This window comes from Ochlerotatus camptorhynchus, unplaced genomic scaffold, assembly GCF_037179485.1.
Source record: "Ochlerotatus camptorhynchus isolate MF236.1 unplaced genomic scaffold, CSIRO-AGI_Acam_v1.1 ptg000019l, whole genome shotgun sequence".
Lineage (NCBI taxonomy): Eukaryota > Metazoa > Arthropoda > Insecta > Diptera > Culicidae > Ochlerotatus > Ochlerotatus camptorhynchus.
In genome coordinates, this window is record NW_027040511.1 from 534,111 (window position 1) to 551,047 (window position 16,937).

At 38.0% G+C, this 16,937-nt stretch overlaps 3 protein-coding genes across 3 annotated transcripts; 1 reads left to right on the top strand and 2 right to left on the bottom strand.

Annotated features, from left to right (window-relative positions):
- Window positions 1–767: 767 nt before the first annotated feature.
- LOC135702852 (RING finger protein 37) lies at window positions 768–2,189 on the bottom strand. The gene is made up of 2 exons (XM_065223897.1): window positions 2,124–2,189; window positions 768–2,051 (listed from the first exon to the last, which is right to left on the bottom strand). The coding sequence occupies exons 1-2, from the start codon at window positions 2,126–2,128 to the stop codon at window positions 794–796; spliced, it is 1,263 nt and encodes a 420-aa protein (XP_065079969.1). The 5' UTR covers window positions 2,129–2,189; the 3' UTR covers window positions 768–793.
- Window positions 2,190–2,238: 49 nt separating this feature from the next.
- LSm-4 (Like Sm protein 4) lies at window positions 2,239–14,758 on the top strand. The gene is made up of 3 exons (XM_065223920.1): window positions 2,239–2,452; window positions 2,511–2,859; window positions 14,486–14,758. The coding sequence occupies exons 1-3, from the start codon at window positions 2,293–2,295 to the stop codon at window positions 14,652–14,654; spliced, it is 678 nt and encodes a 225-aa protein (XP_065079992.1). The 5' UTR covers window positions 2,239–2,292; the 3' UTR covers window positions 14,655–14,758.
- On the bottom strand, window positions 14,426–16,083 carry Galt (Galactose-1-phosphate uridylyltransferase). Its single transcript, XM_065223907.1, has 4 exons — window positions 15,780–16,083; window positions 15,286–15,720; window positions 14,702–15,218; window positions 14,426–14,621 (listed from the first exon to the last, which is right to left on the bottom strand). The coding sequence occupies exons 1-3, from the start codon at window positions 15,969–15,971 to the stop codon at window positions 14,790–14,792; spliced, it is 1,056 nt and encodes a 351-aa protein (XP_065079979.1). The 5' UTR covers window positions 15,972–16,083; the 3' UTR covers window positions 14,426–14,621; window positions 14,702–14,789.
- Window positions 16,084–16,937: the final 854 nt, after the last annotated feature.

Consider the following 16,937-nt stretch of genomic DNA (forward strand, 5'->3'; position numbering starts at 1 on the left):
TCAATCTAAAGAAACTGGGAAAACATATGACCGTAACACTTCACACCTGAAAGCGATCGTTGAACCCGTACAAATTAACACTGATGATCAGCGCGAAGATAACTACTCAACACCAGAAGCCTCTGTTGACATAAGAGCGAACGAAGAATCGTCGGATCTTGGGAGTGCTGGTCTGGACTCGGACCTGCTGTTGACAACCATCCAACCACGACGCTCAGGAAGGGCACTTAAACCTAAGGCCATCTATAGCCCATAAAGATAAGTATCCTTCTTTGTTTAAATCGTATATCTATTTATAACATTGATGCTAAATATATAAAATAAATCATACCTTGAGTAAAAAGGGGATGTGGTAGAGTGACTCACATTTACATATATGTGTGAGATGTGCGGTGGTTCTCCTGATGTTCTCTTGGTAGAGTGATCAGTCTTACTCAGTATGGCATGGTGTTTGGTTCGTCTACCTCGGCTATAGTTTACCGCGTGTGTAATGATCTAACCAGCTATTCAGTTACCACACTGTCAATCTTTGCTACGCAGTTATCAACGCGCGAACGTGGTTGTTTTTCTATTGAAAGTAAAAATAAAGATTTTAAGTATTTCGTAACTAATCGTTCTTTATTCCGTGTCCGATCGCTACAAACCCTTCTCTCTTTTTTATATAGGTATTCCACTAAAGACGCCCATGAATGCTTGCCGCCACTCTTTTTAAAAATGAATGGAAGGCACCCTGGAATCGGTCATCAATAATTATAGCGTTCAAAACGTATTATTTGTTCATGCCTTTATTGATTCATCTTACATGATGTTTTTCCACCAATTTCCTTTCAAATCTCATGCCACAGCTGCATTTGCATGACGATGGGCTTTGTGTTTGAGCTTCCAAACAATCTCGACAAATTAAATGTTTACAGGAAATAATTCGATAAAAACATCCTAAACTCTTCATGCAGCTGTGACATGAATTCAAAGATTGTTCCTCGTCGACGGCAGATAGAGTATACCTCGTGGCAGTGGAAAGTGCCTTTCGGACAGCAACTTCTAACGAAGAACATGAATAATCCAACTCAGGATGTTCACTTTCTAGCTTACGTTTTCGGGAAACACAAGTAGAAACATAGTGGATGCTGTTGGTTGTCATCGAACGTAGATTGGTGCCAACAGTACGAGGTAGCTGCTGGAACTTAGTGGAGTCGGAATGCTTGATGAGGAATTGGTCAATGCGTGATTTCAACGCTGCGTTGAACATTGGCTTCCTCATTTCAGTGTAGATAAGGCTTGTGAAAGGATCCGATGCTTGTCGACCCCACTTTTCTTCCTCCTGATTGTGCTTTTCTATTGTCATTTGATCTACCAGTTTACCCGAGGGCAGAATCATGGGAATTGTCATTATGTCACAAGTTAGCTCGTCCAAGAATTCTTCCGGTATGTCGGTTGCTGGAGTATCAGGTGCCTCATTACTCAAGGTTTCAAAATCGTCTTCAATAAGATGTGCATTTTTGTACCACATAGTTTCGATGGAATCTTTTACCGGCTTAGAGCAACTACGAGCTGGCTGACCCCAACACTCTATTTTTCGGAGCACTGCAACACAGCGAGCAGTCTTTTTGATGACTAACTTAATGACAGAACAGTTGGCCAGTAAATATCCCACAGTAGGAAATAAAGTATACTGTGCAATCCGTGAATCTGCTGGTTCGGAAAGAGCTGCTACTTTACGAATGTTTACGAACTCAAATATTTCTGCTGTTTGTGATTCTCCACTTCCTATTTTGTCAAAATTGCCTCTTTTGTTCTGCACATAGACATCTACGGCAGTGGTTTTTAGTGCACCCATATGGACCCACAACTTTAGGCGATGAATTACGATAGGACAATGCAACGTAAAGACTATTTCTAGAGGAGGTTTTGTTACCGGGTAGGCCATAAATCCTTCTTCCAATGCCCTTCGATCACTTGAAATGAGATTACTAAGTGGGTGAAAATCATCGTCAATTGCGTCGCTTTGTACTGCGGGCTTCAGTTTGTGATCGAGGAAATTGATAGCTGACCTGTGAGAATGTGCTCAATTGAAGCTTTTAGGTGGTTTTTATTAACGGGAAATAATGTTAAATCATACTTACCCCATCGAAATTAATACAATCCTTTCAATTTTGTAAACAAATTGAAGAGAAGACACTGCGCACAGACTGTCCAGGATGAATAAAAAAAGTTGTTCATTTTGCCTCGACTGTAATCTAGTGCTAGTTGTTCATGAGATGATGAATTTTGTTTACTATTTTAAATTCATTCATGCCTTTTTGTACGACTTCGGTCTTTGAAAATCATTTTTTTTCTTATCGGATCGTTATGTCCTCAAATTTTAAATATTCGCTGACAAAAGTGTATAAAAATTACCAAAAATATGTTCCCGAGTTAAAGTCTACAGCAGTGTTGCGAACTATAATTCAAAGTATGTAATTGAGGTCAATGAAGACAAAAATAATAATCAATCACTATCTTCAATGCAGTTTGCGTCCACTACATCGAAACCAAGTCATGCTCCAAAGAGGTGTTGGATCGTGCTGTGAAGAAACTCCAAGCATCAAATCAGGATGTGCCGGAGCACTTTTGCGAACTATTTGCTGCCATACTCCAGTTGATCCAGCTGTACCTCCGCTATCCCAAGGGAATCGTCAAGGATGATGAATTGAAGGAAACTTTGAAGGAGCTGAAATTCCGAGATGACTGCATTAACGATATCGTAAAGGTTCTTCACCATCATCGAGATCCATTGAGTCTGAACTATCGAGAGATGCGTAATCTTCGGTCGCCTCCCAGAAAGCTGGTTTGGCGCATCAATATTTCCTTCATTGACAGGTATTTTTTTGCAAATTTCAACACCTATTATAATGACTAACATAGCGGAAACCTCTATCTGAGTTAAAAAATAGCCAATTTAAGAAAATTGGGTCTGATTTTACTGTGTGGCAGTAAATACGAGGAAAAAATTGATCTCTGAAGCACTTGAAAATGTATTTCGATCTAGATCCACCCCGTTTGGCATAAAGGTCATATCGTAATTTGCGCTCTAGATAATTGAAGCATAGACAAACCGACAAACACATTGAATATTTTTCAATATAAAACATAATCGCTAAAATACTACCGCCATGCCGCCATCTATTGAGTATACTGTGATAGGCAGTACGCTGAACAGATGACAGTAGTGTGTAAACGTCAAACGCAAGGAAATTGACTATGCGCGACACATGTGGTGGTAATACCAACTAAAAAACATTTAAATTGACCAATCAAAATCGAATTCCATCACGTCCGATTTACGTGAAATATCACGTACCTGATCTGTATTTAGAAAATCTCAAATGTTACGTGACGTTAGTAACTTTGAACTGCATTACACATCATGTCCACTAACAATGTTGGTGAAATTGACCGTATTTTCACGTAAACAGATTTAGTGTATTTGTGTTTGTGTGTGGTTTGGGACTTCGATATTTCCGCGAAACGAGATCACGTAATTTTCAGGTGCACAAAAAAAAAAAAAAAAAAAAAAAAAATCAATATGGCGTTAGGTAATTAGATTCTTTTACATCAATTTATTTATGATTATAGGGGAAATGTATGTAATGTCGCCCTAAGTGTCCCTAATTTGGGCCCATACATAAATTCAGCAATCGACTAAATTCTTCAATAGCAACCAAAAATATCCATTAGTACCGTCCCAATGACGCGATCATCTAGATCAGTGTTGGCAGTCCGCATCGTGCTCTCTTGCCGTGCGGATCTATTTGCTTTTTGCTTAAGGAAGTGTTACTACTACCTAAAGCTACAACAAATTTAAACAGCACTTTTCAGTGCTCAACCTGTAAAAATTTTCTACCTTGTTCAACTCCTCTTATTCCTCTTCGATCCTTGTTTGGACCCTACCCGAGGTAATCCTTCTTGGATATCGATTTGGAAAATTCCTCTTCGATCCTTCAGATTCTTATAGTAATCTGCTTGGAAGTCGATTTGGATAATCGCATAATCGCACTTTTCAGTGCTCAACCTGTAAAAATTTTCTACCTTGTTCAACTCCTCTTATTCCTCTTCGATCCTTGTTTGGACCCTACCCGAGGTAATCCTTCTTGGATATCGATTTGGAAAATTCCTCTTCGATCCTTCAGATTCTTATAGTAATCTGCTTGGAAGTCGATTTGGATAAAAAATTTACTGCCGCCATGGCGCCTAAACGCAAAAGAAAGGGGCAAACTCTTGACCCCCCTTCTGAAGAAATTAATTTGAGTAATCAATTTGATTTGCTCACGGATGATGAGAATGATCCATCATCCAAGAAAAATTCTAGTAAACTTTCCCGGCTTAATGCCAAGAAGGAAAAGATTCCCCCTATTGTGATAACCACTACCGATTTCCATGCTCTTCGCATGGAACTTTTGAATTTCGTGAAAGTTAAGTTTTCACTACAAATTGGACGTCGGGGTGAATGCCGTGTATTGGCTGAAACCTTGGACGGATTTAAATGTCTTCTCAAGTATCTTACTGAGAAGAAGCACAAATTTTTTACTTACGACACCAAAACTGAACGTGTGTTCAAGGTTGTCATGAAAGGACTGCCCAGTGGTGAATCCCTGGATCAGATCAAAGATGAACTGGTAAAATTACTTGGAGTTGTGCCACTCCAAGTAATCAAAATGAAAATAAAATCCCGTCCTGGCGATTCGCGCAACGGGATTTCTAATGATTTTTATTTAGTTCACTTCAAGTCTAGTGAACTAAACAACCTTAAGGCCTTAGAAAAAGCTAGCCTTATGCTCCATGTCCGAGTGAAGTGGGAACACTTCAGGAAGACTGGAGGAAATTTCCAAAACCTCACTCAGTGCCGTAAGTGCCAGGGATGGGGTCACGGAACTAAAAATTGCTACATGCCAGCTAAATGCATGAATTGTGGTGATTCCTCTCACGCAAAGGACGACTGTCCTGTGAAGGAAGATCCTAAGAAATTTAAATGTTCAAATTGTGGTGAAAACCACAAATCCAATTTTTGGGAATGTAAGACTCGCAAAGCGATCCTACAATCTCGTTCTAACCGACAGGTAGGAAACGCTCCACGTTTCCGACCAGGTACAAATTCCTCTGCTGTTAACAACGGTCAGCGAGGAACAAATTCTACATTCGTACCCGTAGGTACAAATATCTCCCCTGCTTCAAATGTTTCATCTGTACCTACTCCCCTCGCTGCTAACAATGTTCAGCGAGTTAATGGAGCTACCTATGCTGCTATTGCAGCGGGTAGAAATCAAAATACTAACCAACGTTCTAACGGAAATTTTGACAATTTTGACTTAGGAAGCATTACTGCCCCCAAAATGGAATTTTTACAGAATTCATTAATTGACATGATTTCTGATATGCTTAAATCTAACTCCATGTTTGATGCTATTCAAACTGGAGTAAAATTTGCTAATAATATTGTCATGACTTTAAAATTCAGTAATGGATTTTAAAGCATTAAACATTTTAAATTGGAATGCTCGATCTCTTAAAGATAATGAAGACGAGCTATTTAATTTTTTGAGAGTTCATAACGTGCATATTGCCGTTATAACTGAAACGTTCCTTAAACCTGACCATAAGGTTAAGAAGGACGCAAATTACTTGATTTATAGAAATGATCGTCTTGATGGACCCTGTGGTGGCGTTGCCATCATTATTCATAGACGAATCAAGCATAAAATTCTTTCTTCATTTGAAACCAAAGTTTTTGAAACTTTGGGAGTTTCTGTTGAAACAAAATTTGGACAACTTACGTTTATAGCTGCCTATTTGCCATTCCAATGCGTAGGCCAGCAAAAGAATTTTCTAAAGGGTGACCTCCAGAAACTTACCCGTCATAGGTCTAAATTCTTCATTATTGGTGATTTTAATGCAAAACACCGCTCATGGAATAATGCTCAAAGCAATTCCAATGGTAATATTCTGTTTGATGATTGTTCTGCAGGTTATTACACTATTCAATATCCAAACAGCCCAACATGCTTTTCTTCTGCAAGAAATCCCTCAACTATTGATTTGGTCTTAACTGATTCATGTCATCTTTGTAGCCAATTGGTTACCCATGCTGACTTCGGTTCTGATCACCTTCCAGTAACTTTTGAAATATCCCAAGAAATAATTTCCAATCCCAACAGCTTTACTTTCAATTACCATAGGGCTGATTGGGAGCAATATCGAACATTTATGGAATATAGCTTCGATCCAAACATTCCTTTGCAAACCAAAGATGAAATTAATTATGCTCTTGAATCTCTGACTACTTCTATAGTTGAAGCAAGAGCTGCCTCAGTACCAAAATGCGAGGTTAAATTCGATTCAATTATAATAGACGATGATCTTCAGCTCTTGATCCGTCTTAAAAATGTCCGTAGGAGACAATTTCAAAGAACACGCGATCCTGCCATGAAAGTTATCTGGCGGGATTTGCAAAAACAAATTAAAAAGCGATTCTCTGCCCTGAGGAACAAAACTTTTGAAAATAATGTTTCTAAATTAGACCCGAGTTCCAAACCCTTTTGGAAACTCACAAAAATTTTGAAAAAACCTCAAAAGCCAATTCCAGCGCTTAAAGAAGGTGGTAAAATTTTGATCACAAATTTGGAAAAAGCTCAGAAACTTGCTAAGCAATTCGAGAGTTCCCATAATTTCAGTTTGGGTCTTACTAGTCCTATTGAGAATCAGGTTGCTCTGGATTTTCGGAATATTTTCTCTCGGGAAAATATTTTTGATGATTCCTGGGGGACTGATTTGGACGAAGTAAGGTCTATAACTAAAAAATTTCAAAATATGAAAGCTCCAGGTGATGATGGAATTTTCTATATCCTCATCAAAAAACTCCCAGAGAGTACCTTGTCTTTCTTGGTAAAATTATTTAACAGATGTTTCCATTTGGCATACTTTCCTGATAAATGGAAAAATGCAAAAGTTGTTCCAATTTTGAAGCCGGATAAAAATCCAGCTGAAGCTTCTAGCTACCGTCCAATAAGTTTGCTTTCTTCAATAAGTAAACTTTTTGAAAAAATAATTTTGAATAGAATGATGCTTCACATCAATACGAACTCAATTTTTGCAGATGAGCAGTTTGGATTTCGCCATGGGCATTCAACTACTCATCAACTCTTGAGAGTTACCAATTTAATTCGTTCAAACAAATCTGAAGGCCACTCAACTGGAGTTGCTCTTCTAGACATAGAAAAAGCATTCGACAGTGTTTGGCATGAAGGTTTGATTGCTAAATTGAAAAAGTTTAATTTTCCACTTTACATTATGAAATTAGTTCAAAATTATTTAACTGACAGAACTCTGCAGGTAAATTATCAAAATTCCAAATCTAATCGACTACCTGTTAGAGCAGGAGTTCCTCAGGGTAGCATTCTTGGGCCTATATTGTATAACATTTTCACTTCGGACCTCCCTGATTTGCCTCAGGGTTGCCACAAATCTTTGTTCGCTGATGACACAGGCATTTCCGCTAAAGGAAGAAGTCTTCGTGTTATTTGCAGCAGACTTCAGAAAAGTTTAGATATTTTCTCTTCTTATTTACAAAAATGGAAGATTTCTCCCAACGCTTCCAAAACTCAACTTATAATATTTCCACATAAGCCCAGGGCTTCCTTTTTGAAACCTAGTAGTAGTCACATAGTCACTATGAACGGAGTTCCAATTTCCTGGTCAAACCAAGTGAAATATCTTGGATTAATACTTGACCATAAATTAACTTTTAAAGATCACATTGAGGGCATTCAAGCCAAATGTAACAAATATATAAAATGTTTGTATCCTCTTATAAACAGGAAATCCAAACTTTGCCTGACGAATAAACTTCTAATATTTAAACAAGTTTTTAGACCGGCCATGCTTTACGCTGTGCCAATATGGTCTAGTTGTTGCACTACCAGGAAAAAAGCACTTCAAAGGATTCAGAACAAAATTCTGAAGATGATTTTGAAGTTGCCTCCCTGGTACAGTACTACCGAAGTACATAGAATTTCGAATGTTGAGACTTTAGCACAAATGTCCAACAAAATAATTAATAATTTCCGGCAAAAATCGTTACAATCCTCAATTGCAACGATTAATTCCCTTTATACTTAGATAAGATTTAGTTTTAGTTATTTAGTTTTAAGCTATCAATTGTTATACTGACATGCAGGTTTAAAAAACCTGTTTAAAACACTGAATTGCCAAGACAGGAACAATGTAAAAACACTTAGATATATATCATAACAATTAAGGCTGGTAAGTTACTGTAGTAACTGGAGCACCTAGGTTAAAAATGAAATGTAATTTATTTTGAATTTGGAACAAATAAAGAGTTAAAAAAAAAAAAAAAAAAAAATAGATCAGTGTTGGCAAAATCAGAAATCAATTGATATTTTTCCGCTCTCATGCGCTCGCAATATCACGCGTGATATTGGAACAAAATATCATGCTTGATATTGATTTTACAAGCTCCTTTGATATTGCGAGACTATTCACAGCGTGCAAAAATCAAGCTGAGAGTTGACTCGATACAAAAATGATTCCACTGCACATCGTTTTTTTAGAAAGAGAGAGCATATATAGTTTGCTAGCTCTTTTTAATCTTCACCGATGGCAGACGCGAAGGGACTGCTGCAAGCCTTTATGGAAGCTTCGGTTGCATTCGGGTGTAAAGCAAAAATCATTAAACTCAATCTCACCACAGTTTGGTGAGATTTGCAGTTGGTGAGTTTTGTTAGCTTGATATTCCGAGCTGCGATATCACAGCTTGCAAAATAAACCGCAGTAGTTTGCTTGTAGAATTTTGTCTACGAAAATCAAGCGTGATCTTGGGCGTTGATGAGATTTGATTTTTTGATATTTTCCCAACACTGATCTAGATACAATTCATAAATAGCAGATTTTTAGCGATGGGCCCAATCTTAGATCCAACATTAGAGCCATTTCCCCTATGTAGCCTTTTTCTAGTTTTATACTTTCAGACGGTGGCATCAGCATTTTGAGTCTGCACGCAGATAAATGATTTTTAAATTCAAATGGATATGCTTTTGGCTCAGGGCCTAATATGTTTTTGGTATTGATTCAAATACATTATTCGATTAATTCAACGAAAAATATTTTTGAATCAACAAACCGGTTGTAGAGTCGATAATCCGATTGTTGATTCAAATATATTTTGTGTTGGAATAGTGATATGATATTTTTGAATCAATAACAAAATACATTAGGCCCTGAAACAAAAATTCATTTTTCTGCGTGTACAAACAGGTGTTAATAATCAATTAGTCAATATTTTACAATTTTATGAGTAGAATAAGTATTTATTTAAACACGTGAAATTTATATCCTCCCGATAAAATTGCATAATATTGACTGCTTCTATATCAGGGGAAACATGTCAGAAGGATCCTTTAAATTTGTCGAACCTCTTAACGGAATCCCTTTATGAAGAGCTTTGAGTGGGTTGGTTTATTTCCTTTTAATTCCGTTATAATTGCTTATCTTTTGTCAAAAGATAAGCAATTATAACGGAATTAAAAGGAAATAAACCAACCCACTCAAAGCTCTTCATGTCAGAAGGGTATAACTCGAAACGTAAACAATGACTTTGAACGCACCCACGAAATCTGACCACACCAGCTCATAGAACAAACATTTTCTCTGTCAGATGATTTAGTTAGTTTGAGTGGGTGTGTTGTCATTCGCAAGAAACCGATGATCCAAGTCATTGTTTACGTTTCGACTTAGACCCTTCTGACACGTTTCCCTTGATATATACTTCCCATTATTCTCATTAAAAATTCACGTACAAATTACATGAAAAGCTTTTTAAACAAAACGGAATGTCACGTAAAACTTACCAGATATCCAATAGTTTTCATCCCGATTTCACGTAAGCAGTACGTGGAAATCAGGTCTTATTTACCTGACTACATCGGACGTGAATATTTTTCAGAGTGATCAAGTCTCGGCTGCGTTCCTATACGTCGTCAGATGAAATTATTTGGCGTCGTACGTTGGCACTTGAGTACATAAAGGGGCTGTAGTACCGAGAGGTGCTGGAGTTCCAAAAGATGTACCAGTTGGATTACCAAGGGGGATTGTTGCTGGACTAACACTAGATGCGGGGGCATCAGAAGGAAGCCATACCACGTGTTTTGCCCGAGTATCCTCGAATTCAATTAACACAATCCCCTGCGGCCAAGTGCCGTTGCACCCCGGCTGCCTCTTTGAGTTTCGAAAAAATGGGATGAAATTCATCGATCTAAGGTCGGTGCCTTTTTCACCAATGAAATCACTTTTTTTTTTTAATTGAGTAGGGAAGAGCGCTACTTCGTCGTAATCGCCCATTTCCGTTCTATCGAGCAGAAATCATCAATAATATCAATGATTTCACAATGCACAAAACAATAATACGTTTGTTCCGATCCGTTAAGTGGACCCTACACGATTGCTTTTATTGACAATAATCGTATTGTCAATACATTCTATATTGACGTCAATACATCGAGATTGACAATATTTCTGAATTCACATCATCAATATTATTGTCAATAATTCCCTTTCGCATCAATATATTGATGCGTGTGGGGTTTACTTTAGTTCATTAGCTACAACATAAATCCTATTAGAGCGCATTGTATGCATATTTACGCTCATTGTTCTCAAAACAAAAGAAGCGCTCCTAGCGCATCCCCTTTTTCTCCGTTTATCCGTAGGACGAAGGAAATCTAATGGCGTTTCAATGCGTTTGTACGGAATTGAAACGCGTAGGACGAATTTAGAAGCAAGAAGCAGTGTTAGACTTTTAATAATATCTTAAAATTGCTTGACTCTTTATCAAATCCAACGGTACGTATGAAAAGGTGGATAAATTTAGAAGTTATCTTTGATGAAAACATTCCATGTTTTGTTCAAACCCTTTCCAAAAAGCGTGGTAAAGTGCGCGATGTCCTTAGTAGGACGGAAATCAGATCAAAAACCCTACTTTACACTGATGAAGTCTGCAAGTAGTAGACGAAATACGCGTATCTGTCAAAAGATAAGCAATTATAACGGAATTTAAAGGAAATAAACCAACCCACTCAAAGCTCTTCACTTTATTTGGTTCATCAGTCTGCAGACCATCACGAACGAGATTTTCGACCACCCCGTCTTGCTTTACGCTAGGAAGAAAGCGGGACAGATAAATCCAGGGCAGCCAGGAGGATTAACAGCTAGCGTTTCGTTGTTCTCGTGGCAAGTTCGTTGTAGCAGAGAGTTGTAGAGAGAGCGGTACCTTAAGAACGTGATGAGTTAGGGCACAAAAAACATTCTGGGCTTTAACTTGGGAGACAATAAGATTAGGTAAAAATTTTCTGTCCTAGAAAGTCGTATTGCACAGTATAATTTATATCCAGAAATTCCTTCTTCTTTGGTTGTGTTACGTCCCTACTGGGACTTTACGCCGGCCCTCAACTTAATGTTCTTTGAGTATTTAGTTGTTAATTGAGAGCTTTCTATGCATGTACTATTTTTGAATAAGGATAATTGTGTGGCAAGTACAATCATACTTTATTAAGTCGAGAAATTTTTCAACCCGAAATCGAGCCCAGCCGCCTTCAGAATGGTATTGCTTTATAACTACGGCTTTACTGCCTGAGCTAAGGGATATCCAGACATAGGCATGCTACTAAACTAGCTTCAGTTCAGCAGATAAAAAAGGGCTTATGGCCTGTTTACATATGTGCTGAGTATCTGTGTTTTTATGGATTTTATCAAATCTGAACGATTAAAACTGGATAGAGCTGGAATTAGGGCGTAACAGCTTTTGTAATCAATGACTTCTCTCGATGATTTCTCGGAAGTCATGGAGAGCTATGGCAAATCGACATCACCATCGAGTAGAGGAAGACTTCTCCTACCCGATGGATATGTTGGTATGTGTAGGCGTGCCTTGAATTCCAAGAAATCAACAAGAGAAGTCATTGTTTACAAAGGCTGTTACGCCCTAATTCCAGCTCTATCTAGAAAACTTTAAAATTGATAGTGTAAAAAAAAAATATTCGATTTCGGATTTGTGTCTGAAGGACGAAAAGTGGTAGAGGCTAATAGGCAAACTGAAGGTCATCATGATGGAGTGAATCAAGCGGGCCGCCATCCAGGAAGTGGAAGCGTTTATTCATAAGATTTTGAAACATGAAAAGGCAAGATGTAACGGATTATTCAGACAGTGATAGATGCACATGAGGATCCAGTGGAGATGCCTAGGCAAAAGGTTACAATATTCATGAAGAGATACGAAAAACATCGAAAAGTGATAGAGAAAGAGAGAGGACTCAACGAGAATCGAGATGACAAAGATTCAGCAGCAAGAACATAATACATAAGCGGTGAGATCTAACTGATTACAACTAGATATACAAATATGAAATGCATCCTACTAAATACGTGCCATCTACTAAGCAGGAATTGCTTTGATGATGGAAATGTACACGCAGTACCAATATACATTTTATATCGGTACTACGTGTATGCGGGGCTTGTTGTAAGTGAAAGTAATCTCGGAATGGACGTGAGTGACCAGGCATTCTGAAATGGGTTACTGAATCTCAACAGAGCTATCACCTTTCAACTTCCGGGCTAAAATTGTTTGCAATGGGATCAGTATAAGATAATAATAGATTATATTGCAAACATTTTTCTTCCATAAAACACTGCCGGACAGTGGAAGTTGGATTGTATAACCAAAGGTTTGATAACGACATGCTCACCAGCACGAGAATCAGCACAAGTGTAAACACCCCATTAATGGCTAGTCGAAGGAAATGAGTAGCGCTAATGGCGACCCACAACCTGAGCATTTCACGTATTTCAGCACACACGTGACGTCAGTTAGTCCAAGTCCGGTAAAACTGGATTTTCTCTGAAAATGTACATTTCCGAAGTGAACGTTCTTTCATTCAAGTCTGTCTAAAAACGTTTGAAGTTTAGTTTTCCTTTTCAAGCACAGAAGGGGGCCGTAGGGCCAGTTTTTCAGTGTAAAATCACTGTCCACTGTCTGAAAAACGTTTGCAGTTTAAACAAAAAACACATGTACTATACTGCCGCTATTCGCATAACAGTCCTACACTCTGAAAAATCTTCACGTCTGAATTACGTGAAAACATAGGTGGTTTTCGTCCACCCATTTTTTCACGTAACTTTTGCCGGAATTACACGTAGTCGATCAAAATCCAGATTCGATTATCTACGTGATTAGTCAGGTAAATAAGACCTGATTTCCACATACTGCTTACGTGAAATCGGGGTGAAAACTACTGGACAACTGGTAACTTTTATGTGACATACCGTTTTGTTTAAAATGCTTTTCACGTAATTTGTACGTGAATTTTGAATGATAATAATGGAATAATATAGAAGCAGTCAATCCACGTGTTAAACATAATGCTTATATCTACTCATAAAATTGTAAATTATTGACTAATTGTTTATTATGAGGTAGAAACGTGTATAAGTTTTTTTTTTATTTCTGACAAGCAGCAAGGTTTGCAGACCCAAAATGCTGATGCTACCGTCTGAAATTATAAAACTAGAAAAGGCGATATATAATCATAAATCAATTAATGTAAAAAATAAAATTACCGTCCAATATTTACAGCAAACTGCTGGAAAATCCACGTCCACGCTCGGTGACGCCATATTGATTTTGTTTGCGTACCTGAAAATCACGTAAATCCCGTTTTGCGGAAATATTGAAGTCCCAAACACACAAACACAAATACACTAAATCTGTTTACGTGAATATGCGGTCGATTTCACCAACATTTTTAGTGGACATGACGTGCAATGCAGGTCAAAGTTACTAACGTCACGTAACATTTGAGATTTTCTAAATACAGATCAGTTACGTGATATTTCACGTAAATCTAACGTGAAGATTTTTTAGAGTGTATGTAGATAGGAAATCCATAGGATATGGGACTGTTATGCGAATAGCGGCAGTATAACTGCTCATCGCAGTACCAGATGGGGGTCCTATCTCAGGTGAAACAATAATTAGTAATTTGGAACTCATGTAGGTCAAGAACTACATGCAAATTGCATTGGTGCTACGTGTAAATTGCATTGGTGCGTTTTTCAGATTGCGAAAAGTAGTCGTTACAAAATTCCTTTTGCTATTTTACATACGATGGCAACAGCTTTCTGCAATCTAAAATGATGTGTCGAAAAAACTGGGTTTGAATTGTTAGAAAATGTACCAACATAAATTGCGCCTTAAATATTAGCTTTTCAAATAATTCAAACTCGAAAAAATATTAGTTTGAAAGCTTTCCTAAATAATCATTAAACTAGTAAGTCTCATATGTAATCTGCGTTTCACATCAAGGCATAACACAATCAAACATTAGTTGAATAACCCCTTTATTGTAATTACAAACAAGAGTCATTTATTATCTACTTGTAGATCATCGTCACGGCACCCAACCATCATTCTTCACATCCAGAAAACCGATGGAGAATTCCTGAGCTTTGAGCTGAGTGTATCAATGTTCCATAGGCTACGCTACAATGTTGCATCTTTGCTACATGAACTACAAACCCTAGAAAGGAGGCAGAGTGTGAGGAAATCATAGAAAAACAACCTTATATTCTTATCAGCTTAGTGCTGTTATTAACTCACAATATTCTAGCACTTCGAACGGATGATCGATTGAAAATAAACAACACCATTCCAATACACCGATAATCCTTCAATCTACTGAGAAAGCCTAAATATGTTCGGTGTAATGTTTTTTGCCACAGAGCTCGCGTAATCTACTGGCCGCTTGTTCGGGTGTGAGATCTCTTTGAGGCTGACAAAGCAATTCGAATCCCACCATAAATTTCCGCACTGTGGCCGAACGGAGCAACGGCGGATAATAGATAGCATGCAGAGTCCAGTGCTTATCGTTTTGACTGGTTAAATCTCCCGTTGGTGCCCCATGCCAGCCCATACTATACGGGAATGAACACTTGAACAGGTTGTCGTATTTTGTGGTTAATTCCTTGATGACAATAGCCAAGTTATTGATTTGCTGCAAGCTAAGATCAGAAATTCGGCGATTTCCATTACGTGAGATGATCATTGTCTCGAAAGGCCAACTAGCCCAAAATGGTACAACCACCAACCAATCCACATTTTCGATGACAACCCGTTCCTGAAACAAATATCAAATCGGATTCCACTTAATTGGCTTATCGTTTTACAGTCATTCAAGATCATACCTTTTTCGTTATCTCCTTATTGGCATAGTCATCGAGCAATGCAGTGCCATGCTTCTGGTAATATTCCCGTAACTTTTCATCCTTTATGCGGGGTTCATTGGGGAAAAACGAACATGCCCAAATCTGACAATGCGGATGAGGGTTCGAGCAACCCATACTGGCACCCTTGTTCTCGAAAATCTGTACCCAGGTGTACTTGCTGGCCAGTGTTTTGAATTCCGCTATCCAAGCATCAATGACAGTTCGGATTTCCTTCGGTGTCATAACCGGAAGGGTCTTATTGGACTTGGGGAGAAAACACATCACCCTGCAAGTTCCACGGGCCCCAGCGGTTTGAAACAAGGGATCATCGCTCTCCGGCGGCAAAGGTACGTCCTCTAGCAATGCCGGAAAGTCATTCGTGAAAACGAATGTAGAAGTGTAAATAGGATTTTTCTGGAAATTAAATTCAATTTCAGTATAGTTTACGTGATCGACAATCGTTTATTACTTACGCTTCCATTGGAACGGGTAACACCAGGACATAAGGGATTGGTTGGATCAAACTCGGGTATATCGAGTAGTTGTGGATGCTCTTCCTGTCCGGACCATGGGCGCCTCATGCGATGTGGACTAACCAGAATCCATTGCCCATTCAGAGGATTGTAACGCGTATGCTGGTGCTCGGTAGGTTCAAAGCTGGCCATTCCTGCTAGTTTGTGTTATAATAATCGATCGAGTTCGCGGATAGTCCAAAGTCAACTGATTGGTCAATTGGTAGAAAACAGCAAAGGCAGTCAAGTCTCTCGGTTAGGAAATATGCAGTATGCATTATCAGCTGTAATCTTCCAGATTGCTCTTGTACGCAAAACAAAAACAGCGGTCACTTCACTATACTTAGGGGAACTAGGGGCAAGAAGGTCACCCTCAATATATCTTGAAAATGAAAACATTTCAATCCTATCTCACCATGAATCAAATCAAAGCATGATATTCCTATACAGTATTCTAGACACTTTTGTCCAAATCGAAGTAGTAAAAAAAAAATTCAAAAAAAAAAATCATTTTGTGGTGTTGTATTGAAAAGGTTTTCACAATTTCTGCATTCAGACGTCACAATTGATGATTAATTGAAACATTAATAACAATCAATTATTAAATATTTCCTTTAATTGATCAAAAATCATATTCCTTGAAATAAACTTTATACGGGGCAAGAGTACCACCCCTACATTTATGTACAAAATTGTATAAACATGTTCACAAATTAGCACAATGGGGCATTTATGTTTCCAATATTCATTGTTTTCGTAAAATTTGCACTGAATAAAATATTATCAAACATAAAATATATCGTTAAATCAATATTTTTGTGGAATAAACAATAAAAGCAGTTGCTGGCAAACTTAGGAATCGTAATTTGTTGTTTATAAATGAACATTTTATCAGTTTCACTCATTTTAGACCTATGACCTTTTCGCCCCATAAGAGTGGCCCTCTTGACCCATAGCAGGTACGACATGACATTTTGAAAAAAATCCTTGACATTTTTTTATAGGGTTTAATTTTATTTTCAATTATAATACATAGAGACGATTTGGTGCACAAACTTCTATAAATATTCACGGAACCGCATATAACAACGCACTATCGTTAGGGTGACCTTCTTGCCC